Source organism: Schistocerca americana, chromosome 4, assembly GCF_021461395.2.
Source record: "Schistocerca americana isolate TAMUIC-IGC-003095 chromosome 4, iqSchAmer2.1, whole genome shotgun sequence".
Lineage (NCBI taxonomy): Eukaryota > Metazoa > Arthropoda > Insecta > Orthoptera > Acrididae > Schistocerca > Schistocerca americana.
In genome coordinates, this window is record NC_060122.1 from 505,518,162 (window position 1) to 505,545,662 (window position 27,501).

Here is a 27,501-nt window from a genome sequence, read left to right on the forward strand (position 1 = left end):
GGAACTCTTGGGATAGCCACTCCATGTCTATGTTTGAACCGATCTGTAAATGCTTTACTCTCACTCTCAGCCTTCTTCTATTCTCCTACGTCGACGGAGATGTGGTGCCAATTTACGTCACCTGAACGGCGAAGAGAATGTTATTTCGGATCAGTCTGAAATGTGTTCTGTGTGTGTGTAGAGGTACTCGCTTTTATTTATGTTTGCGAGAATGTGGAAGTGGACAGACGAAAGAACCATGCAGTTCATAAATATAATGCATCTACGGCCAGTGCCATGGGATATATTAAGTAATACATACAAAAACTGCAGTCTGAAAAACACGTCTCTGCGACTCTCAGATTACCTGCAGTAGTGAGCCAAAAATGTATTCTACCTAGGTCTTCTCATTTTATTTGAAGCTTCATCACTTATGTTTTCGTATAAGATAAGCTTCAGGGTTCCGTACGTCAGTCGGCAATAACGGGACCTTACAGGAGCACGTTGTGGTCTTTCAGTCCGTCTTACTGTTAGGACTCTTTCCTCTCAGGAACGCGTAGAGATATCGAAATTTGTCACATACTAGGGTCTACGGTCCCTTGGCGGTGCGAATAATTTAAGCTTCTGATACTCGCATACTCACTCGTCAAAACCTATAGAAGAATTATCTATATTCATGTCGGGTCTGGTAGTCTAGCAGTAAAGCGCCTACTTCCGAGAGGTCGTGGGATCGAACTTAGGTCGAACCACGGCTTTTTCGGTCTGCCTTTTGACGTAACCTTTAACTCTCAACGACGTGATGAGTCGCCAGAAACATGTGCTTCGGATTTCACGTTAAACTGTAGGTTCCCTTCCCCATTTGGATAACTGGGGTGTGGTAGGGACAAGCAAGTGGTCGAACCTTCGTCCAATAGACTTGCACCAGACCATTGAGCCAAACTAAATTATTATTATTATCATCATTACTACTATTATTACTATCTATATAAATAAGTTTGTACGGAACTCTCAAAGCGTAAGGGCTACTCGCACTTATGTGGGTTCTTTTCTTTTCTTTTTTTCACTTTCCGTGCCGCATAACACTGGTAGTAATATATCAAATTTATGAAATTGCTAGTTCTCTCATTATACTGATGAGCAAGAATCAAATATTAACATAAACATTCTAGTGTCATTTCAGACTACCTTAATGAATTTCTTGAGTCGTCGTATCAAAGCGTTGCAGCCGTCTGGTGTCAAGAGGTAAATAGGTGAGAAGTGTTCTTTAAACATGCATATCGACATTCTGTATGCATCACCAGTAGCCAAAAACCGAATGATGGTCGCCAATCTGGTTGTGACTGTATTGGTTTTACAAGTTGTCGAACCGGCTGTTCCAGTACCATATACAAACCATATTTCCGCATTCTGGTAAAATGTCTGTGACCATCGCAGTTCACGAGTTAAAAAAAAAAATTCAAAACCTGTTCATAAAAATAAAAGAATTCACTAAACGTAATTTCTCTTTTCCTTGCTAAAATTATTGCTTGTAGAATGCAGAACCTAGGAGGCACATTAATTACCAGTAATTCATTTTCGCACATTTTACGGCACATGCAAACACTTCTGTATTGCCGCCAGCAGTTGCCAGGCGGTAGTGATTGGCATTGTTGCGTAACAGTTGGCGGCAATTCGCGTGGCTGGCATTGTTGCCTGGGAGTATTTCCGGCTTATATTGTCGCCATTACGTAATTGTTATGGCCTGTGTAAACGTACTTTTACGTATGTGGTAGATAACTCTAGCAGATCATTGAAACGATCACAACTTCATTTGGCTGAGGCATGTTGTATCCCAGCAGCGTCTGTGACGAACAAAATGGCGTTTGACACAAGTGGACTGCGATACTAGTATAGACTTTCTCCATCCCTGTCCACCTTATATGCTACTGTGAGATGTCATTACTGTGCAGGAAATACGTACATTTAATACGTGAGTAGTAGGTTCGTATATGCTCATATGACTCAATGCATACCAATGTATTGTATGTAAAATGTAATGCATGTTTTCGGCGTAACTGAGGTAAACACTGTACGCACATAATGCTTTACATATTCTGACAGTGGCTGTTATGTGCGCATGTCGTATCTAATGGATGCGGGTTTGTCTGTTCTAGACGGGCCTTAGGATGTGGAGAGTGCTCCAAGTACGTACTGTTGTCTTTCATTTGTTGCCTGCTGCTGTTGTTGTTGATGTTTTTGCTGTTTATGCGAACTTACTTCTCGATGCACGATAAATTATTGTAGAATGAGCTTCACGCTGCGAGAGCGACTAGCGCCCATCAAGTAGTTCAATGCCTGTAATTGTGCATGTGTTTATATTTAAGCAGTTCATCTGGCCTTCCTTGCATGTGTGTGTGTCAGGCAGAAGCGTTGGCAAGAATGTCTTTTTAGTTTCATTTGTGCATCTGACGCAGACAAATTTTCTCCAAAACCATTAGAGTTTAGGTTAAAACCATAAGCACGTAGTCAGTTTCAAGAATCCCTTAGCTTATATCCGTTATACGCCGTTACTATAATACGTAGCTTTACTTCAGATGTTATTTGTTGGTGTGCGGCTCAGCGTTTTTGTTCCTTAGAGTTTGCAACCGCTGCCACTTATTAGCTTACATAATCGAAGTAACGTATCGTTTTCACTTCTGTGTTGTTGTATTTATTGTTTGTGTGTGGTAACAAAGACGAAATATTTTCAGAATAAGGAACTCTAAGGAGATGTAAACGATGTACAAATAATGGCCGAGTCAAGAGGAACTTGCGACACTCGCAGTCGGCTTTGGCCAGTGATGTAATGAATCTCTACCTACTGTGATGTCACTTCAGAAATTTATTTATTTATTTAACCCGATCAGATCAGGGCCTTCAGGCTGTCTCTTACATCAAACTAGGGTTTTACACAAAGTTGAATGCATCATTGTTAACTAAGAAGTGACAATTTTAATGTGACAAACAGTAATAAAATGACATTAATTAGAGATTAATTGGATGTATGTAGCTTTGGGAACTGAAAATTTATTTGGAGAGAAGGATGTTAATTTTTAATGAGGTAACGAGAACGTACACGATAGACGAAGACGTTATTGTTACTTCAGTAGATACACCATGAATTCTTAGTAGAGCAATAGTTACTTACTAAGTACTGCACGGGTGAGTTCTTTCCTGTCTTGTCAAATTATATAGCCTGCGTTAATGGATGTTGTCAGGATCCGACGCCGTACTTGTCCAAATTTATTCAGTTCGCTTACTGTTACTGGTTTGTCCAAGCAAAATGTTGTACATCTGCATTAGTATTATTAACAGCGAGGTGTAGACAGCTGTAAGACTTTGAGAAAAAGTTCCGTCTTACTAATCGGAAAAGTCATGGGGCTCGACGTCTGTATCTGAATCGTAGGGATACGTTCAATTGTTTCTCACTCAGGGGAAATTGGTGTCCTCGCATTTAAACTCCCGCAAAATTCCTTCCAGTTATTTCTTACTTTTAGTGTTTTTTTACGTGACCTATGTTGAAAGTAATTAACTGTCTGCTATAGCTTGTCATCAGTATAATTTCAGTACGTTCCTGCGGTTCTCCATCGTGTATTTACAAATTTCGTCCTAGCACTCTCTTCCAACGAACTGTTTATTCTTAGGAATGGACTTCTTCGCTACTTATTCGGTATTTTTTCTGAAAGCGATGTTACCAGTCTTTGAGTTTTCTCTAACTTTGAATCTGTTTATTAGGGATGGTGTTGTTCTATATTGGTTCCAGCCTGCCTTGCCTGCGTGCCGGAGGTATCTGTTACATACAGGGTGGACACTAATAAAACTGACAAGCTGCAGGGGCAGATTCCTGACTGGAACTGGAGGAAGAAACATCGTATGAATATATGTCCGGAAGTGCATAGTTCCCACGGTAGATTGCGCTGACCGAATGGAAGTTTCTCTGACCACGCGCCGTATTATCCTTGGGTGTTGTAGGCTTTGTGATTGACGCACCATATTGTAAGCAGCAGAATGGTCCGGTATTCGTATCGGGATTCAGACGGTCGAAAGGCAGCACGGCTATACCAAAAAAAAGTAGCGTCACAGACGCCAACCACATGTCACAACATTTCAATCCCTCTTGGGCGTTTGTGTGAACAGACAAACGCGCTGGGAGGCTGCGGACTGTGCGTACAACAGATTTGGAGGACCGGGTTCTGCAGGATATTGAGACAAATCCTACAGCAAGCTCCAAATCTGTTTACTCACTGTCCGCCGCTTCCCTGCACGTTCGTCTGTTAACACAAACGCCCAAGAGGGCTTGAAATGTTGTGATATGTGGTTGTTGTCTGTGACTGTACCTGTTCGGTATAGTCGTGCTGCCTCTCGACCGTTTCCATCTGCTTGGCCGTACGCAAACGCCATCTCAGCTTGTTCCCAACATGAATACCGTACCATTCTGCTGCTTACAGTACGCCGCGTCTATCACACAACCTGCAACACCCAAAGAACACACGGCACGTGGTCGGAGGAACTTCCATTCGTCAGCGCCATCTACCGTGGCAACGATTCATTTCCGGACACGTGTTCATAGGACCTTTCCTCCTCCATTTCCAGTCAGAACTCCGTCGGTGCATTTTGTCGGTTTTATTAACGTCCACTCTGTGTAACTGATCTGTCAGAACTTTTTGGTAGATATCTGAGCGTGACTAGTAAATTGTCCAAGCCTAGTGAATAGTTCGCCAACTTCCATACGTGCTAAGGCCTTTGGCAGTGACAGAAGATTGCAAACAGATGGGTAATCACAGACTGCTGTGGCAACGTCCTATTTGGATAGTGGCTTGGCTTGACGAGTCCCTGTCTTCATTCCTCAGAAAAACACTCACGGTGAAGCAGTGACAGAAAATATGTTACTGTGGACCATAGGAGGTCAAACATAAGTTACATCATTTTGACTGTGACGCTACAGTGTTCAGCAGATCGTGACGTGATACGCATGATGAATCTTCGATTGTATTGCCAGTAACATGCTCAAGACGCAATTTTTCGTGGTTGGCGTCATTGATCTCCATGAAGAAATCATAAGACTTTGTTTCATTTGCGGTCCAGTTGTGTTTGTAGGTAAAATGAAGTACTGATATAGTCCTTCGGTTTGTTCAGTCTGATCAGCTGCATCTTTTATTTTACCTGTATCAAGACTACGCAGGTTTTCCATAGGTCAGCTGGTTTGCGTCTGTTGTCGGTTAATGTACGAGTATAGCCACGCCTGAGCTTTACCGATTGTGTTCCGTTTCTGCTTGTAAGCAGTATGGGCTTCAGGGATTGGGCGTAGTTCGCATGCCCTCTGTGCCGCGCCTCTGAAATTCTTGAGCTGTTTTTTCAGTCAGTTAGCCAAGATGCGAGGTTCCTCGAATCTTTTCCGTTATTTAGGGAGGGGTATTTGTCAGTTAACGTAAGTTTGTTAGTTCTTGTGCATTTTGAATTACATTTGTGTGTAGCTCTATTTGTTGTCTTACGTTCTATTGTTTCAAGAGAAACTATATTGTTTGTCTTTGCCATGTATGAGATTCGTAGTATTGTCCCTTCTGTTTCGACAATAATTTATGGTTCTCGACGCATCCCAGTGAAAAAATTAAAAAAATAAATAAATGAGCTATTAAAGCTGTCTCTTTGTCAATTACGACAGTTCATGAAGGTATAAGTTTCTGTGAGAAGATACCTACAGCTAAATTAAATCTATCCGTGGCTTGTATCTTCTACTGCCTCTCAAAGATTGCGAACGTGCACTTATTGCTTGCTTTACCGTTGACATTTTATGTCAGAACGCAGGAATTAACAAAATGAGAATCAAAAGCTTTTTTGTGCGAGTTTGGTAATTTATTCCCGTTCGCAACATAAGAGTTTCTAATCACTGTGGTACACTGGAATGTGTTAACACACTTACGTAGTGAACAGCTAATCGCTAAACAGAAAAAATGTAATGTTCTCTCCATGAAATAGAGTTGTGGCTGGTGGCCGATCCGAAAATCAACCTCCTCTGCTTAGGGCCTTATGTTGTGCGCTTTAGTTGCGGCTAACGGGACGGATTCAATATAACTGTTAACACGAGTAACTTCGGTTGAGTTTGACTGATATCGTTTTAATTTCTCTGTATGTGACATTGATTTTCCGCAACGTAGCACAAGGAACAGAATGACGTTGCTTCTACGTAATTTGTTCAGTGTAAAGGAGAATACTTACTGTTCTGGCGTCGATAGCTGACATTGCATTGCATTGCAAGTCCTCTCACTTAGTGTTGAACAAGTATGGTTACAGCAGGAAAACGCCTGTGTGTGATTACAGGAGCACTTTTCTTCACCACAGGAGACTTCTCCCAAGCTCTGCGTCACGGCTTAACCGCGGTGTTCGCTCAATGCGGAAAGCGTGTTGCGGTTGCAGACGGGTTGGCCGCTTATCCAGTCGGTGTCACGTAGAGCTCTGAAGCGGGAAACCGGCCAAAAGGACATAATCTCCAGACTGTATGAAAAGAAAAACCTCATTACGTAAATAACGCTTTCATGGATAAAGCAAAAACCGGTGCAACGAGACACAACGGCAAGAGGTGAAAAGCAAGTGGAGAAATTGTAACTTTAGGTTCTACAGCGTGATTAGAAAAGAAAGAAAAGATTTCGGTTGTTTATTACAGACAAACAATGAAAGGTAGAAGCACGTTGCGCATGTCACTGGATAGAGGATGGTTCAAAGTTTTATTTTCGCACAAACGCTATACTGTGAACTCAACATCAGCACCATGTGTCGCTAAGTAAACATCGAAACGATAGTCAATTTCATTCCACATATGAGTCAGCAGGTCCCTGTTTATTGAATCGACAACTCAGTTTCTCAGCTCTTGAAGAGTGCCGCGCGGGATTAGCCGAGCGGTCTTGGGCGCTGCAATCATGGACTGTGCGGCTGGTCCCGGCGGAGGTTCGAGACCTCCCTCGGGCATGGGTGTGTGTGTTTGTCCTTAGGATAATTTAGGTTAAGTAGTGTGTAAGCTTAGGGACTGATGGCCTTAGCAGTTAAGTCCCATAAGATTTCACACACATTTTCATTTTGAAGAGTGACTGCCATAGATGGGACAAAGACTCTTTCGAGTACCCTTACAGAAAAATTGCAAAGTTTATAGTAATCTAGGAGACCAAAAGCAGTGAACAAGATATTGTTGTCTACCTCTTCCAGTCCAACGTAAACGCCGCACCTCAAGGTGAATGTGATGCTGGGCGCAGTCATCCATAAAAATGAAATAATTAGGACCTTTGTGAATTTCAGGACACACACTGTTTCGCAGCGTGTCGAGGTATGACATTCGTGTCACAGTGCTTTCTCTTGTAATGTAGTCGCTGTGTTGCTACAACCAACCAACAGCGCAACTGTGTCAAAACGTTGAACCTTCCTCTATCCAGTGACATGTGCAATATGTTTCTATTTCATATACTTTGTCTTTAATAAACAGCTGAAATCTGTTCTTTCTTTTTGAATCACCCGGCATAATTTAATCCAAATACCTTGCGTCGCGTATCTTTCAGTTCTTTACATAATAATGGAAAATCGAAGTATTGTACCACAGTAAAGAAACTATCCACGCTTTCTTCCTTCAGCAGGTTCTTGATATAATTCGCGATTCAGGTATTCTATAAACTTATTCAGCTTGAGCACGTGGAATGGTGACGAGCGTGGCAGCCTTGTTCAACCTCTGCCAGGGTGATTTAATTTATTCACCATTCTTCGTTTCTCGAGTGCTGTCATGATCGTGTGGTACTTTGCGTTGGGCATGTGTAAAATATGCTGTTATTTGCAGTTGAAAAGAAAAATGTTCCAATACAGCGACAGAAAAATGTAACTTTAGTTTGCTCCAAAAATCATATGCAATGCACAACGTAATCTCAAAGCCAGTAACATTGACGTATACGCCGTAACCTTAAGTGTGTCCGCGAAAGCACAAGATGATTTGCATTATAGCATGCAACACCAAGATTACATGTGTTATCTTCGCGTTTCGTCGCGAGGTTCCAAAAACTGTCTGTGATAACCCATCTTGGTTATGTATTTATGGTAGTAGTTCAGTTATTTGTATGATGTTGACGCTATCCTCCTGAAACGTAGTGTTAGGAATGAGCTGATTCAGAGGTAAAGCATGAACGTTCCTTTCACCACTGCTCTTTCTCGTAAGTTTATGCCCGTGCGCCAATATCGGCCTATAAATAGGACGGTTAAAGTAGCATTCCAAAGAAAAATACCCAACACCGACTTCTAATTCACATTTCCTCGTCCTACGACGCCACGTTAACAACACACTGTCCTGTTCAGCTTTTAAGCGCGAATAAAAATGGAAGAACTGATGGTAAGTTAATTGTTAAAATACCTGTTTGAATGGATTATTTCGCTAAGGCACAGACCCTTTTTGAATTTCAGCACGAACCTCGCTGCAGAAATTTAATGCGTTACACGAATGTCTAAAGACAAAAACGAAGTGTATAACTATTACACTTCTCAATTGGAAATTAATGCATGCTGATAATAGCATTGCAATTTAGTAAGCCTTCTTAGTCGGACAACTGTCGTCCATACGTACCGCGCAGCTGCTTTGCAATTAATGAGGTTCTAACAATACCGCATAATAGCAGGCAGACCTACATAAAGTGCTCGTATTGTCGGGCGTATCAGTGTAGTATGCTCAGAAATGAGTAAACACAGTACATCAGAATGTAGAACGACACTAGACAGATAGCTAAAAACCTTTTTAAGCCTCGCAGCTGTGACTCAGCGAACAGGAGAAGCTGTCATATAGGTACCACTCACGTACTGTTGATGTTGCCTCGTAGGTCATACGTGTGCTGAAACAAAGGTAGAATGGAATCTCAGCTATTAAAATAAAAGGTTATTTCCGATTATGTAATACAGAGCTGGATAGTTCTCAATGCTACAAGGTCCGCAGCTGCGATGACTTTCTTGAAAGATGTCTTGAAGCCTTCAGCTGCCATTCTCTTTATTTCCTGTACGATTGTACAATTTCGGCCTTAGGCCATTTTCAAGTATTTTATATACGATTTTTTAGTTGGAGAGCACGTACTCCTAAAATAGCGTGAACACCTCGAATTATTTTATGAGCATAACATTATCTCATAGGAGCAACGACGTATGTGACATAATCTGCTACTTAAAAATCGTCCATAAAATACTTGCAAATGACCTAAGGCCGGCATTGAACAATCGTAAATAAAGAGAATGCCAGCTGAAGTTTTCAAGAAATCTTAAAAAAAAGGGCTAGATACTTTAAGTATCAGCAGATTTGCGACAACACAAGCAGATCGTTGTTACAACTTTTAAGTGGAGTCGAGAATTTTCACTTCGTTATATAAATAAATGTAGTGACGCATATAAAATTACTCACCAGATTTATAGAAATACTTCAGCGATTTAACAGTCCTCTTGCACTTTGGATGCACTTCCATTCCTCCGGCCTCACAAGCGGCATTCATATAAAATAATTGGGGGGGGGGGGGGGGGGGCTGCAGTTCAACACGGGATCCGAACTATGATACAGATGTGCCTGTGTGCCTCTCTGAATTGCGGAAAGCATTTCCAGAGGTGAAATAATTTTATTAATGCAAAAAGAGAAGACATAAAAGCATCCAGTGTTGTATTTCATTCCTTATCTGTCGTATAAAACGAAATGAGTTTCGTTATGGTTGGATATTAATTAGAGAGCTCGTTCTCTTAGCAAGAGTCGCCAATGTCCTCTAGGTCCTGTTGTCATGACGTTGAATTATAAAATAAATGCGAAACCACATAAATGTCATTAAAACCAAAAAGCAATAAAACCTTACTGGCATGAAGGTAAGCAGAAAACTCAGAAATCTGAGCGAGGAAAAAAACATTAGAAAGACAAAGGTTGTCGTCTGCTTTTGTTTTAAACATCACATTGTTGCGTAAGAAGACTGAAATATTACAGTAGGCGGGATGTTTTGAAATTCGAAGAGGCATACAGTAATCAATCGATAGTGCGCAGAATCGATTTGAAAGCTTCCTGGTAAAATTTGAGAATGAAACATTATATGCCCCCCCCCCCTCCCTTCCCCCTTACCACCTAACACTAAACTCATATTATTCCCGTGAAGTGACAACAGAACCCGGAAAAACGATCGTTCGTCTTATGTCAGTTACATGTTTGTATCGTTATTTATAGCTGATTGGCATACAACAAGTATGAAATCATAGATCCACGAGTTCAGCTGAGAGGATCTGAAGGAAAAGATAACCGAATTTTCCACATTTCCGCACGCCTCTTTGCATTCACCATAGGGCACTGGCCTCCGCGCGTAATCCACCGCCTGCTGCTGCACAGTTACGGACAGAGAAACAAGTGCACAGTCCACGGGCTGTTACCAGCGATGCTGTCAGCGGTGAGTCGGTCTTCATTAGACCCAGCAGCTTGTGCAAGTCGTTAGGATCCCGATTAGCTCCCCTCACGGCTGCCACCTGTCGCATGTCTCTCGATCCTGCTAACAAAGAGGGAGGCAGTCCACGTGGAAGAGTCGCCATCGGAAAGCTACCCAGTGATCCCTCACTTTGCTTCAAATTATGTCAGTTCCTTGCCTTTTACATAGACTTAAGGAGCCGGTCGTATGAAATACGAGAGTTCATTTAATTCTTTCATTAAAACGAAACATTATTGCCCTTATTGAATTATCGCGTTGTTCTGGTCTTCAGTCCGAAGAATGGTTTTTTGCAGCTATCCACAAGCTACTCTATCGTGTGTAAATCTCTTCATCGCTGCATAACTATTGCAACCTGCGTCTGTTTGAACCTGCTTTCTGTATTCATGTCTAAATCTGCTTCTATTGTTTTTAGCCCCACATTTCCGTTCATTACCAAATGACGGTTCCTTGATGCCTCAGAGTGTGTTCTATCAACAGATCCTTTATTTTAATCACACTTATTTTCTCCCCATTTAGATTCGGCACAACCTCACTAGTTACTCAAACTACCAATCTAACCCTCAGCATTATTCTGTATCGCAACATTTCAAAAGCTTCTGTTTTTGTCTGGCCTGCTTATTGTCCACATTTCACTTTCACACAGGGCTACACTCCAGAAAATACATTCAGATAAAGACTTTCTGACACTTACATTTATATCAGACGGTAATAAATTCCTCTTTCTCAAGAAATTCTTCTCTTGCTATAATCATTCTGCATTTTATATCCTCTCTACTTCGGCTATCGTCATTTATTTTATTGTCCAAATAGCAAAACTCATTGACTACTGTTAGTGGCTAATTTTCTAAACAGATTGCCTCAGCAACACCTCGTTCAATTGCACTACGTTCCATTATCCTTGTTTAACTTGTCTTGTTGTTTATCTTATATCCACCTTTCAAGTAACTGCCCATTCCGTTCGAATGCTGTTCGTAGTTCGTCTCCACTTCTGTCAGACTTACAATGTCATCGGCAAACCTGAAATGTTTTATTTCTTCTCTCTGAACTTTAATTCCCTTTCCTTTTTTGTCTCCTTGGTTTCCTTCACTTCTTGGTCACTGTGCAGTATGAATAACATAGATAATAGGCTACCACCCAGGCTCACTCGCTACTCGACCACCGCTTCCCTTTCGTGCCCTTCAACTCTTCATACTGCAGTCGGGTTTTTGTACAAAGTCATAGATACTTTCGCTCCCTGAATTTTATCTCCGCTACCTTCAAAATTTCAGAGTATCTAGACCAGTCACCAGCGTCAGAAGTACCCTTTAAATCCACAACTGCTGCAAACGTAGGTTTGTCTTTCTTCTCTCGATCTTCAAACTATGTACGTCGTATGCTGAGCGTGGTACCATAGACTTTAAATTTTAGCGAACATGAGTTATCTTTCGTGATGGTTTACAAACTACAACGAAAATGCTACTTTTTGTGGCGGTCTGCAGTCGTTGCACTTCAGACGAAAAAATAGACGTGAGAGTTCATTGTCATTTCATATCTATGGGACAGAGCACAGCGTAAATACTTGAAAATTTTGGAAGAGTGTGGCTGTTTCTCTAGTTTAATCGTTCGCATCGTCAGTTTCTGTGGTATCGACTCTCTTATTAGTATCAGCTCCTGACGCGTCAGATTTGCACCTACAACGCTAAAACACGGAAATGTCCTAGCTTTTATTTATGTTCATTCCTTTTTGCGAAAATGGCACAGTTTGGCACTTTCTGTATCGCTGATAAATGTCAAAGCGACTAAGAATAAGTTTTTTTTAATTTTTTTAAAAGTAACTTACTTGTCAGATTTCGTCAGAAGAGTAGCTTTGGAGTTGTGTTAAATGTTCACGATGCTCTCGTCACATTAATTCTCTTTAAACCTCAAAGTATCGTGGATACTGACATAATCAACCGGCCGTCAAAAAGAACAGAATGACACAGGCGTAAATGATTCAGTAAGTGCCCACTGCGACCATTACATTGGTGTCAATGATTTTTTTTTCCATCAAAATGTATTATACAATACACATTACAATCTGTAAGTACACGGACGAGAACCATCCACGCGCCGATATAAATCATGTAACTTTTGTGTTCAGACAAAACGGTTCTCAGTCGCATTAAATATAGTTAATTCTCTCCGGAAAACGCAAGCTCCAGTAATCTTCACAAGAAGATCAGAACAGGACGTTCCTTCGGTTCTATTGATCAGCGTCATGTAAAATTCCATTAATCTCAAACAGACAGAGGCTTATAAAGGTATTCCGCTTTAGAAAATCAGATATTCCGCCCTGTGAAGGACAGTCATGGCATCAGAGTCCGGGGCGTTTACAATATTCCGTATGGATGTGGCAGTAGTTACGTGGGACAGTCTATTCGAGCAATTTCCCAAGCACTGTGTTGAACATAAGCGACTCAAAAAGAAATGTAGGGAAATGTGTTGTTGCCGATTAAGCACAAGGTCTTTGAACACACACGCTTGTCAGAGGGGCTGTGGAAATAAGAATGTGTGACACACACTTCGAAAGAGAGATGACGTAAAAATCACTCAATATGTGCGACAGGGTGTTTCTTCTTATTCACATTTTCGACATACATTTTGAGAACGCCAGTAAAAATTAGAAATCGGGTAGTTATCCATGAATTCAATAAGATAGACACGCTAAGCTAAGTGTGTCACGACTCGCAGATGATAAAGAATTTATACAAGAAAGTGAATACGACAACCACTTAGCAGCACATAGGCTAAATCATATATGTAGCGAATGCTGTTGTTGTTGTTGTTGTGGTGGTGGTGGTGGTGGTGGTGGTGGTGGTGGTGGTGGTCGTCGTCTTCAGTCCTGAGACTGGTTTGATGCAGCTCTCCATGCTAATCTATCCTGTGCAAGCTTCTTCATCTCCCAGTACCTACTGCAACCTACATCCTTCTGAATCTGCTTAGTGTATTCTCCTCCTACGATTTTTACCCTCCACGCTGCCCTCCAGTGCTAAATTTGTGATCCCTTGATGCCTCAGGACATGTCCTACCAACCGATCCCTTCTTCTAGTCAAGTTGTGCCACAAACTCCTCTTCTCTCCGATCCTATTCAATACCTCCTCATTAGTTACGTGATCTACCCACCTAATCTTCAACATTCTTCTGTAGCACCACATTTCGAAAGCTTCTATTCTCTTCTTGTCCAAACTATTTATTGTCCATGTTTCACTTCCATACATGGCTACACTCCATACAAATACTTTCAGAAACGACTTCCTGAAACTTAAATCTATACTCGATGTTTACAAATTTCTCTTCTTCAGAAACGCTTTCCTTGCCATTGCCAGTCTAAATTTTATATCCCCTCTACTTCGACCATCATAAGTTATTTTGCTCCCCAAATAGCAAAACTCCTTTACTACTTTGTCTCATTTCCTAGTCTAATTCCCTCAGCATCACCCGACTTAATTCGACTACATTCCATTATCCTCGTTTTGCTTTTGTTGATGTTCATCTTATATCCTCCTTTCAAGACACTGTCCATTCCGTTCAACTGCTCTTCCAAGTCCTTTGCTGTCTCTGACAGAATTACAATGTCATCGGCGAATACAGTCTAAAAAATTCATGACATAAAATGAAAGATATGGCCTTGCAATGTATATACCAATATGCCCGGAAATTCTAGTTACGAACAAAGCAACTGAAGAAATACCTCCTATTACAAACTGATAGTGAGACACAGGTTACAATTATGCTAATGATATAGATGGAAAAGCTGCACGAATTTCAAGCAATATGTGTAATAATAAAAAGAGCACTTAATCTACGAAACTCGAAAACGTATAAAAATTCAATTAGATAATACTGTGGCGGTACCGTTACTGCTATATGAAAGAGAGAGATCGACAAATAAAAAAGAGACGTAACACCAAAATACAATCAACAGAGATGAAATTTTTATGAGGATAAAGGATGGGCAAGAAGAGATTTAATAGAGAGTTAAGAAGCTCGGAATGAGTTATATGTACATGAGGAAATAATACAGAGAGACATGGAAATAAAATGTGAATAGAAAGAAATATGAAACAACAACAACAAAAATACTAAACTGCAACCAGGAAGGAAGGAAGGAAGGAAGATTGGAGTTCAGCATCCCGTCAGCCGGCCGCGATGGCCGTGCGGTTCTAGGCGATCCAGTCCGGAGCCGCGCTGCTGCTACGGTCGCAGATTCGAATCCTGACTCGGGCATGGGTGTGTGTGACGTCCTTAGGTTAGTTAGGCTTAAGTAGTTCTAAGTTCTAGGGGACTGATGACCTCAGCAGTTAAGTCCCATAGTACTCAGAGCCATTTGAACCATTTTTGAACCAGCATCCCGTCAAAAACGCTGTTATTAGAGACGAAGCACAAACTCAAATTAAAAGAGGATGAGGAAGAAAATCAGCCATGCCCTTTTCAGAGAAACAATTTTGGCATCTGCTTGGAGCAATGTACGGAAATCGCGGAAAACCTGTATGTGGATGATCGGACAGGAATCTGAACCGTCGTCCTACCGAATGCGGGGTCAATGTGTTAACCACTGCACCATTTCGTCCGGTCCGAAGGAAGAAGAGGGGGGTGAAGACGCAGGAGGAAGATGGTTAATCCCCATTAGTAATAAGAAGACGTCGACGACGATGACAAGAGATATGAAAGCCTAGTGTGTGTGAGAGTATTTGTTTGTGGGTGCGGAAGGACATATGCAGTGTAATTACGTCACTGTCGATTGCACAGGATGCGAGCGATCTGAGAGCGTGTGAGTGCATATGATTTTTTTCCTCAGTTTTCATTCACTACTCGAAACCGAGCGAGGTGGCGCAGTGGTTAGCACACTGGACTCGCATTTAGGAGGACGACGGTTCAATCCCGCGTCCGGCCATCCTGATTTAAGTTTTCCGTGATTCCCCTAAGTCGCTTCAGGCAAATGCCGGGATGGTACCTTTGAAAGGGCACGGCCGACTTCCTTCCCTAATCCAATGAGACGGATGACCTCGCTGTTTGGTCTCTTCTCCACACAGCCCAACCCCCACTACTCGAATTAGTATATTGGGCTATTTTAGATACGTCCCATTATAGACACACGATTTCAACCAATACCAGGCGAACTGGCAGTGGAATAGAGTTGTTTCCAATTATAAATGAATCGGAGTTGCCTACCTGTTCCGTTATTTACTTTACTCCCGAGAACTTCGGTCGGAACTCGGAGATTAGAGCTATTTTATTTCTAGAAACATGTAATTTATCGTGTAAGAGACAAAATTAAAACTTTGTGTGTATTTATTTTGTACATACATAAGTTACTGTAGGGAGTGCTGTAATGGCTGTGACTGTGTAGGAATATGTACCATATTGAACATCATGATGGAGAGAAAAACGCTATGAGATGTTTCACCGTTAGCGCCATTGTAATTTTTGGTCACAGTAGGAGTATGTAACTTACACCTGCGTGTTTGTGGTACTTCTTTGACAGATAGATGCTTTAGTGGCGAAAACAATGATGAATACAGTCGAAATCCCGGAAGGAAGGAAGGTAGGAAGATTGGGTTGAACGTCCCGTCGACTACAAGACCGTTAGAGACACAGCACAAACTCGGATTTTGTCTTATAGAGAATTAACGTGACAAGTGCATTTAATTGAACAAATCCTTCGTGAATGGCTTAGTGTTTACATCATATTGAGATTAAGTATAGTAGAAATTGTGCATCTTGATGCTTTCGCTCGCTGCGTAGGAATTAATCTACAAAATTTCGAGAATGCAGGCGCATAAACTTTGTCTTCTTCTTGGACTCTATATCTTCCGCCTGAAATACTGGAAGAAATAATGTTTATGCGGCGGCATTCCGGGTATTTTTTGGATGAACAGTAGAATTTACTCATAGAAGACTATTCGTTGTGATGGTACTGCATGACAAGCTGGTGTGGCGTTTTCGGCTTACCATACTTGGCAGACGACAGCGCCGCTTAAAGTAGTGTGTAGGCTGGCATGCAGGCTTCTGCGTGTTGCGGGTAGTCGAATGTCACGGCGCTAACTTGTGCTGTGTCGTGTTGCAGGCGCGGCTATGGGTGCAGGTGATCCACGAGCTGCGGCACGGCGTCAAGCTGAAGAAGGTGAACTATAGCCGCGGGCCAATAGAGTACGAGCTCACGCCCTACGAGATGCTCATGGAGGACATCCGCTCGCGCCGCTACAAGCTCAACAAGGTGATGGTGGACGGCGACATCCCGCACAGGGTGAAGAAGGACGCGCACGCCATCATCCTCGAGTTCATCCGCTCCAGGCCGCCGCTCAGGAAGGTATGCACTTGTCTGTTCTATCTCGGACTTCTGTTGTAGCTGCACGCCCAGCTGATAACACTGTTATTGTGATACAGTGTAAGTGGTTGTCTATGAAACCCATCTCTCTTGAATCCATTTTTGTCACTACTGCATAAAGTTGGTCCCATCCTCATAGTCTTTTGGGACATTGAGAAGATTCTGTACAGATGCCAAGTCTCACTAAACGGTGAACTGCAGCTGTTCCATAATCTATTGTAAATAATTTCTCATGGGTAAATGTGTCATGGGATGACTGATGGGCGCTTACAACTTGTCGTTGTATTCGCAATCGTCGTCTTCAGTCCCTAGACGGTTTCATGCAGCGCTTTATGCTAATCTATCTTATGAAAGCCTCTTCATTTCTGTACAACTACTGCCCCCCCCCCCCTCCCAAACATTTAGCTCGGTCAGCTTTCTGTATTCGACCCTCGGCCTCCCTCTTTAGTTTTTAGCCACTACATTTTCTTCCATAGAAAGTTCGCGGTTCTTTAACGCCTCAAGATGTGTCCTATCAACACTTAAATTTGTAGAAGATATTAAAATATTTCTCTCTTTCAGACACGTTATTCTTGCTATTTCCAATCAGCATTATCAGTTTCTTACTTGCCCAAATAGCAAAACTCTTCTAATACCTTATATATTTTACAATATTTTTCAACATAGTCGTCAAGACTCTCTAAATAACGGTCCTGACGTTCCATCAATCGTTCAGTTCCTCAACAATGGTAAAAATCTGCTCCTTGGTCACAGAAGCAGTCGAAAACAGCTGTGTGAATGTCTCGCCTCCGCCACAGATGCTCTTTCACCTTGCCGAAAATAAGAAAATTGGATGCTGCATACTCTGGAGTTTCTGATTAACATCACTCACGTCTGTGGTACCGTTTCATTACGGGCTGGGCGCGGCATTGCATTTCGTGCATATCGTTCGAATTCCATGGTGAATATATGTGCAATATAGACGTTTTACTTACAAGAATCGTGTTGTCCCGCATACTTCAACTTTGGAGTACGTTCCCGCTTAGTGCGCCGTTTCACTCGCGCACTATGAGGCACCAGTTAACCGAAGTCCACAATTCGTCTTCCTTGTTACCGTCCGTACATGCTCGTCCCATTTCAGATCGCGTTGCAGTGTTACGCCTAGATGCTTAATCGATGTGAGTGTGTCGAGCTGCCCACTACCATTGTGTTTGCAGCTCCTGGTCTAGTGTCTAGCGTTGCTGCCTCTGGATCACGGGATCCCCGGTTCGATTCCCGGCCGGGTCGGAAATTTGGTGCTCCTGGGGACTGGGTGTTTGTGTCGTCCTCATCATCTCATCATTATCTCATCATCATTCGGACTGTGGCGAGACTCGAAATGGACAGATTGAAACTTTTACGGACGCTGATGACAACGATGTTGAGCGCCCCGCAAACAACCTAATCATCATCATCATCACACCACCAATGCTGTCTTCGAACATTATGGGACTCTTTTTCCTACTCAGCTGTACTTACTTTTTTACATTTAAAGCGGGCTGCCTTTCGTCACAAGACGTGACAGGATTACTGCTGACTCCATAGCCACAAAAGCCACCCTCTTCCGCCCACAATCACTTAAGCTCTGCTGGATGTCTACTGCCTTTCCCAGAGGACCAGATCAAACAGCTTTCACATACAACTTCCACGAAAACAAATTTCGTTCTCAGAGATCATAAACAGTTACACAATAACACTGCACACAAATAAAGATTATACAAAGATTTAATTGTAGGATTATCACATGCGTTCAAGATATGTTACAATATATTCCTTTTTAGAAAAAAATGTTCTGGTTCCGTTAGACTCCTAATTAATTTTATTTCTCCGTTGACTGACAGTCTTTCGTTTATTTTTTTGGATTTAAATGAACAGCAGATAACGGTGGTTAGTACACTATTTGCTGCCTCGCCGTACACCCATTTAGTTATTCATGTCTAGTTGTTGCCTTCTCCCAGACCGACACGAATTACTGATCTCCTGCCTCTTTCTCCCTGTACTAAGAGAGCTGCGTATCACACATTTTGTTCTGTTGTATCATTATTGTTAACATTTAAGCTAGGTTGCTTTCTTCTATGCATCATTCGTACTCTAACGTAACGCATTTCATTTTTTGCGTAAAATGTAGCTTGCAGGTAAGTTTTTCTTGTAAATGCAACCTAAGCATGTCACCACATGGCATGAATGGAACGTATGTTGTTTGACCAATACTGAAATTTCGTGCAAAATATCCTGATCAAGGATTATGGTCATTGTTCAGCAACCTGACACACATTTTCTCGTAAGATGATTTTTAGGATTTTTTTTATTGGCAAGAAATGGTTACAGATTTCTTCTCAGTCACCATATTTCATATCATCGTGGATAAAAGCAGTGCCGTATTTTTACGCGCTGCAGCGCTCGATCAATTAAATGCTGTTCTCGAATATGCCGAACCAAATACTGCACAACAGTTACATGTTCGTGGGCCATTTTAAAAAATGTAATAAAGCAAAGCTTCAACCTGCTGTTAGCAATCTTAATCACAATTAAAGCTGTTAATTTACAGAGTGTTATCAACTTATAGTAGTATTTTTGTGCAGTGAAATCTTCATCTTAACCTTTGAAAGTACGGCTGTTTAACAGTTACGAAAATGGTTGACGAAGTACACAAGCGTTGATATATTGTAGCGTCGTATTTTAATTTGGTAATTTCATATCTCATTTCATTCTAAAATTATTATTAACTTTTCCACGGGGCTTTTATGGCATTCCTTACAAATCTGTATAAATAAGTCTTAAAATAATCTGAAATTGTATATAAGAGCTACTGAACCAATGAGTGCTTGTTATTTACGAGCAACTAGTAGCAAACGTAAAATTTTGTAAGAAATGATTTAGCGCAAAATACAAATGATACAGAAATCATTTAATTGTATCTCAGCTTGATGAATCACCTGTTGTTGGTGAATACGTGCTAATATTGGCAGATAAATAACAATACATGTATCGCTTTTTAGTGAAGTCTTTTTATTGTGTATAGAACCTCTAGCTATCTTTTTTTCTTTTCAACTTCTTCAGTGTTTTCAGCTATTTGAAACCTTATCGACTTGGTGCAACGACGTCAGCATTACAGAACCTGAGTTGCAACACACTATACGGTCTAGAGGTAGAATTTCTAAGTGAACGCAAAGATGGTAATTTTATGTTGGAAGAACCAGAGTTTACCTAACCATCCAGATTCATCAAAATAGTTTATTCAGTTGTCAGTTCCAAGATCTCGACTCATTTTGATATAAATGGTTATAGTATGTGAGATCAGTAATAAAATATCTAGTGTGTATTCAGTATTGTTACACTATTAATGTAACTGGGAACACTGAAGAAATAAAAAAAAACGCCGCTCGATGTCAGGTGCTGCGACCACGAACTAATACAATTTGCACGGCCAGCGTTTGCGAACAAAGTAGTATTCATAAAGCTGCATTTAGTCTTGTGAACGATAGTTTGCAAAATAGTACGATCCTACACTGAACGACACTTCGGGGAACGTGTCGTTCAGAGTACAAGTGTCAAGCGCCTAGGAGTAAAATACTTCACACAGTTTTGGTAGCCTGGATGAGATACGGGAGAGAGTGGGTGATGCAGTATGTAAGAAGACACAAGCGAGACAATAAACTATTAACTGTCGTGGCGTAACAAGAGACTTGTGCACTGCCTTACTCGGGCGCCGTGAGGCAATAAATTTCACGGAGACGTCCGTGAGGTGCGTCGGCATGGTGGGGATATCTGCCGTGGTGTAATTACGGATCGGCGCACGTTATCGGTGACTTCTGCGTGTAGCACCAAAGCTCTGACACAGGACCCGCCGGCACCGAGATGAGACGCAGCGATAGCGGCAGCCGTCCGGCGCCCCGCTGCAGTGGAAAGTGCAGCCGACGAGCGCTACTTGCTCAGGAAATACTTCCAGGAAGTTCAGGTCCGGCGCCTAGCACCGTGGGCAAGCAGCTGCACAAACTCGTCACTGGCGCAGCTCACTCAATCCCGCTTGCGGCCGATCCTACGGGATTCGCCTCATTGTCGCTCAAAGTAGCTTCGTGTAGTGGACTCGCATTGTCAGTAGGCAGACGTAATTTCTACGTCTACATCCATACTCTGCAAACAACTGTGAAGTGCGTGGCAGAGGGTATTTCGCACTGTAGCAGATATTAGGGCTTCTTTCCGTTCCATTCACATGTGAATCGTGGGAAAAAATATTGTTTAAACGCCTCTGTGCGCGCTGTGATAAGTTTAATTTTGTCTTCGCGTTTCCCATGCGAGCGATATCAGGTGACATTGACGGAGTTAGATTAAGAAACGTGTCACTAACAGTAGTAGATGAGTTCGTTATTTGGGCCGTAAAATAACCTATGTGGCCCAAGTAGAGAGGATGTAAAATGTAGACTGGCACTACGAGAAAAGTAATCCTGAAGAAGAAAAATTTGTTAACACCGAACATAAATTTAAGTGTTTGGAAGTCTTCTGTGAAAGTATTCGTATGGAGTGGACCCTGTATCGAAGTGGAATATGGACGATAAACAGTGTAGGCAAGAAGAGAATAGATGCTTTTGAAATATGGTGCTACAGAAGAATGCCAAAGATCAGATGGGTAGACCGTGTAACTAATGAGGAGGTACTGAATATAATTGGGGAGAAACGAAATTTGTGGCAACGTTCAGAAGAAGGACCGCTTAACAGGACACGTTGAGACATCAAGGGATCACCAATTTGGTATTAGTGGGAAATGGGTGGGGAGGGGGGGAGGGGGGTCAGAATGGTAGAGGAACCGAGAGATGAATACCGTAAGCAGATTCAGAAGGATGCAGTTTGCATTAATCATTCGAGAGGCTTGCACAGGGTAGAGTAGCATGGAGAGCTGCTTCAAACTAGCCTTCGGACTGAAGACCACGACCACAACAACAACAACAAAAACGACGACGACAACAACAATAACACGTAGAGGGTTGTGATGATTAAAATTCTTCTGGTGTTGTACCGCGTCATTGTATAAAAATCTTTGATTATAAATTTAAAACCAACGTTTCAGCCCTATTACAATGGTCTTCCTCAGGGTAAGACAGCCTTTCCCTGAGGAAGGCCAATGTCATAAGGTGGAAACGTTGGTATATTACTTTATACACAGTACAGCACCCAGAAGAACTTTAATCATCATGACACCAGCTGCGGAAGTCCATGTAGTTATGTCACGCAGTGGTTTGTTGCACGAGAAGAGTTTCACGCAAATTTACACTTTCCTTTTCCACACACACTTCCTCCATGTCTCGGCAGACAAGTGCGCTTTCTCAACATAGTCTCCATTAAGCTGCATAAACTTGCGATACTGATGTGGTAACTACTATAGGCCCGCCTCGAACGACTGCGTTGGAGTCTATCGCATCTACCGCAGGCCGTCTGCAAAATGGTTAGCACAGTGGTTTCTTCATAGTGCTGAATAGGTGGTGATCAAAAGAGGCTAAATCAATAGGTAGGCTGGGTGTGGCAGTATCTGGAAACCCATGTCAGCGATGGCAGCCGTAGTTGTCAGACTCCCATTGGCATAAGTATAGCCGTTAGCAAGAGCTCTCCTTTCGCCGATTTTCGTCGGTGGTTCTTTTGAACTGCACAGAGCTACTTCCGAAGAGTATTCACATACACCGTGCTGTTAATAGTGGTGCCTGGTTCCAGCCAATCATTGCGGATTCCATCCTTGTCCCATAAGTCGGTGAGCTATAGGGTACTTCTTCGGCGAGGAGGGGGGCCCTCCCCTGTATTCTTTCGCTGCTCTGATTGGGCTTCGTTCTCCGGCTCGTGATGACTCTCCTCCCACAGAAACTACGTCGTCCAGCACTATCCATGGTGATCACACTCACGTTGTTCGCTCACGTAATGACAGCAGTTGCCGGAAAAGGGCTGTATTGTGCAGGAATTACACTCTAGTGATTGTAAGGCTACATGAGGATAGATCGAAGTACAAAATATTTGCAACTACACTGATCAGCCAGAACATTATGATTGCCTACCTGATAGCCGGAATGTCCATCTTTGGCACACATAACAGCGGCGAAGCGTCGTGACAAGGAAACAGAGAGGCCTTGGTAGATAACTGGAGGGAGTTGGCACCACATGTGCACACAAAAATCACCTAATTCCCGTAAATTCCGCCCGTGTGTGTGTGTGTGTGTGGGGGGGGGGGGGGGGAGGCGATGAGGTCTGACGCCACGTTCAATCACATCCCAAATGTGATAGATAAGGCTCAGATCTGGCGATTTGGGCGGCCAGCACATCTTCGAACCACTCCATTACATTCCAGGCCTTGTGACATGGCGTATTATCTTACTGCCGTCGGGAAATATGATTCTCATGAAAGGGTGTACGTCGTCTGCAACCAGTGTACGATATCCCTTGGCCGTCATGGTGCCTTGCACGAGCTCCACAGGACTCATGGATACCCACATGAATGTTCCCCAGAGCATAATGGAGCCGACGCCAGCTTGCCTCCATACAGGTTTCAAGAAGCTGTTCCCTGGGAGGAGACGGATTCGCGCCCTCCTAGCGGTATGATGATGAGGGTATCGTGGTTCACCAGACCATGCAACACTCTGTCACTGCGCCAACGTCCAGTGCCGATGGTCACGTCCTCATTTCAGTCGTAGTTGCCGATGTCGTTTTGTTAACATTGGCACATGCATGGGTCGTCGGCTGCAGAGGCCCATCGTTAGGAGTGTTCGGAGTTCTGTGTGTTACGACACATTTATACTCTGCCCAGCATTAAAGCTATCCTGTTTTATCAGTCTGTCCAGGCTACGACGTATGACGTCTGTAATGAGGGGTCGCTGTCCAGCCCCACGACGTATAGACGTGGTTTCATCTGATTTTGAAGACATTCACCACAGCTCTCTTCGAACACCCGACAAGTCGTGCAGTTTTGCCTCTCAGCCACAACAATCTGCCCTCGGTCAAACTCAGACAGACCGCTCGCGTTCCCCATTCTAAACATTGACAGGACGGTCACTGATACTACATGGACCGTGCATGTGTCTGACTAGCAGTCATTCGCCACCAGGTGACGCTGCTATCGCCTGGACGGGCTTATATCGATAGTAGGTCGGCGGTCGTAATGTTCTGGCTGATCAGTGTATAGTGATATGTTAGAGGGGTTGGGTTGTTTGGGGGGAAGAGACCAAATAGCGTGGTCATCTGTCTCATCGTATTAGGGAAGGACGGGGAAGGAAGTCGGCCGTGCCCTTTCAAAGGAACCATCCCGGCATTTGCCTGTAGCGATTTAGGGAAATCACGGAAAACCTAAATCAGGATAGCCGGACGCGGGATTGAACCTGATATGTTAGATAGCGCACCATCAATGGTAGGTATAAATAATTAGTGAATCAATATGGAACACCCCTTGTACATTCCTAGATATGTCACTTAATGCTGGTTTTTGTGACTTTGTAGACTTTCCGGGAGTGTTTATGCTTATCATAAAGAATCTTCCGGAGCACGGTTTTCAGCATCTCCTTGACACCCTCCCATCGGTCAAACAACCTTGTGACAATTCGTGTTCCCGTTCTCTGTATACTTCATATTTGAAAACAACCACAATTATTCGCGACTGGTTTGACGAACGTTCTGGATAATTCGAGCGGCTGGTTTGGCCGCCCAGATCGCCCGACATGAATCCCATCGAAGATTTATGGGACATAATCGAGAGGTCATTTCGTGCAAAAAATCCGGCACCGGTAACACTTCACCAATTATGAACGGCAGGGTGGTTCCAACGACTTGTTGAGTCCATACCACGACGAGATGCTGCATTATGATAGTCCAACACGATAATATTACGTATCCTATTTCTTTTATCACATAGTTGTAAATCGGCCAGAAAACGTACACAGATCTCTTTAGTCATGAAATTACAGAAATAATGAAGCACAAATTAAAAAAAAGTTTTAAGGCACTATTGAGATACAAGACGTCGGATGTAATTCTGTTTGTACAGCCACAGCTCGTTTCCTTGCAGCCCCTTTGCTACGTTGTGTCGACTTACCGCTATGCCACTCTGTCTTGCGGGTAAGCGTATCCGTTGTGGTGTAGGCGTTTTTACTGAGACAACTACAGAAACGTTTCGTTTACCCGTTTAACGCATTAAGTTTCCTGCTTGCCGCAACTTATCCGGAAGAGTTTCTTGATTTGCCTTGTGATAACTGCTTTGATGTACTTGTTATTTTTTTAATTTCATAATGACATAAAATGTTCATTTCAACCGTTCTCAAATAATTGTTACGCGTGACTTAACGTGTTGGCGCAACTGGACTAGCAGAAATTCTGAGTGAACTTCATATGCTACTTTGAAAGACACAAAATGCAGTTTTTTACAAGTGTGTGCTCTATTTCGATTTTCATCTTTGCGTCTCTAAGAGACTGCACTATTACACATTGGTTGCTGACTCAACACAGTCGTCCCTGTTTTGAGTATATAGCCCTTAATTGTCGTCGTAGTACACAGAAATCTTTCTACAGTTCACTTAGAAACCAGAGCACTTTTCTTAGCTAAAAACTGTGTTTTCCGTTGTAGTCCAATTTATCGCACATGGACTCCTATATCATATTGCGTGTAAGCAAAACCAAGGTTTGTTTCATATTTTCAGTTTCCTCACAAACTAACTCCACACTGATGTGAATGAATTCTTTGATGTTAAATCCTTGTTGCTTTCGTCATTTTCCGATTTGTCTTGGTCCCTCTGTCACTATGCCGTTCTCAGAGTCCTCCAGGTATAGGGAGTAGCGACAGTAACCAAGGTAGCTTTTCATTCTTCAAAAATTCTAAGAAACGGGCTAAATGGTGTCTTCTGTTTTATTACTCCAATTACGACGATTGCTGTTACATGGTTTTCGTGTTCCGCTTGATAAAATTTCTCTCTTGATTCCATTATCATATCCACATGTTTTCACCATCAGCGATTAGCGATTCTCTCATTTCTTTTTTGCACGTCCGCCCGATACATGCTTTTACTAGGCGCTCGTGTATATCGTAACACAAACTTCAATTCGGTAAAAACATGTACTTCTTCAGTGCGTAAATCTTATTATAAAGTGATCGTAGACGCGAGAATGAAATACTACTGTAGGTATATGTGGGTAACGGATAAAGGAGATTTTGTGATAGTTGCATTAGTAACTAATTTCTGCATCTGTATAGTGTTAGCACGTGTAATGGAAAATAAAGACTGCTTGTCTGAGCACTGAATCGCCACTTCCAGAAAAAGAGCGCTGGAGAAGACTGGGACAACCAGTAGGTAGTGTGTGGGGACTCGCCTGCTCGCTCTTCACTTCGCAGTCCGACTATAGCGCCTGACCTATCCTACTAGTTTCACAATCGTTACCGTACCGATCACCTATAGCCACCCACTGTCACTTTCTCGAGAGACTCGCCGCTGGCGAGGACGCTAACCCGCTGTGGTGAAACCGCGATACAATACCCCACATCGTCGTGTTCGTGACTTTCTCCAGCGATGGCGTCCAACGATATTCTGTAACGGCGATGTCGCTTACATGTACGGTCCATCTGTATTCCGAACGAGGAAAAGCTTGTAGGGACGCTCAGTTCCTGTATAGCTATCCCGTGGCGGTAGGCTGCTTCTGCAGTGTGTGTTTACTTTCACCTGGATCGCCATATATTCGCACGTTCTCCGATAAGCGTCAATTAGGCTAACAACACCGCCGGGATTTTCACGCCCTAAGGCGTATACAACTATCGATAGTGATCAATTGGCATAACAAGACTTCATGTGGCTGATCTTCCGGAATTACTTCCAGTTGATAGTATACACTCCGGCGGTCCAAGGGCCTATCAAGCGATGGGGCAGACGAGGGAAACTGCTGCTTCTCCCCCTCTCTCCATCCCCCAGGAAAAAATCATGCACTTCGCAAACCGATCACGCATCCTTACCCGCGTCTCAGATACACGTAGCAATTGAGTAGAAAGTCAGAACACGTAACTCTAGAAAGTGCATTCGAGCTTTTTGAAATGTAATCGCGAAACTATTTTGCTGTTTCGCCGCTATTGTCCTTGCATCCTAAACTGCCAAACGGCACTTAGTTCCAAAAGCTTTCGTTAGAGTTGTTCCTTTAATTTGTTTCGCCATTCCCCATGTTACCCATGTTAGCTGCCAAAGTTAAAACTACAAAAAAATGTGAACATCGAAAGCACTCTAATGTACCTGAACTTAACAAAACAATATGTCTAAATCTGACTAAACTGTTCTTCCACTCAAGTGTATTATTGGCAGTAGGTACCTATTACAAAGGTTTACTCATAAAAGAAAGGCGAAACACTGGATAGTTTCGACTTTTACTTTGCAAGACGGTGTGCCTCTTTTTCTACTGCCCTCCCACTTATACGTTTGTAATTTATTTCACTGGTAAAGGCATTCACTATGCCTGTCCTTCAACTTCTCAATTTTGCACTGCACATTCTTGTATACTACATTGTACAGCATAATGGAAGCTGTGAAAGCAAAAGTAAGGTACAAAAAGGATGAAATATTACATGGTGTGGTTTAGCTGGTTGTCAGATGATTTCGATGGTAAGCCCAACAAAATAATTGAATGCCCCTAATAGAGCCGTAATATAGGACAAAAGATTCCGCACAGGATTCCGTTCGCGAC

At 42.6% G+C, this 27,501-nt stretch overlaps 1 protein-coding gene across 2 annotated transcripts in view; it reads left to right on the plus strand.

The window, feature by feature from the left end:
* Window positions 1–27,501, plus strand: part of LOC124612388 (protein spire) — an 808,827-nt gene that overhangs the window by 498,511 nt on the left and 282,815 nt on the right. For both annotated transcript variants that reach the window (XM_047140565.1, XM_047140566.1), the window contains exon 6: window positions 16,540–16,782. In XM_047140565.1, coding sequence (XP_046996521.1) covers window positions 16,540–16,782 — 243 coding nt within the window. The remainder of the gene's footprint in view (window positions 1–16,539; window positions 16,783–27,501) is intronic.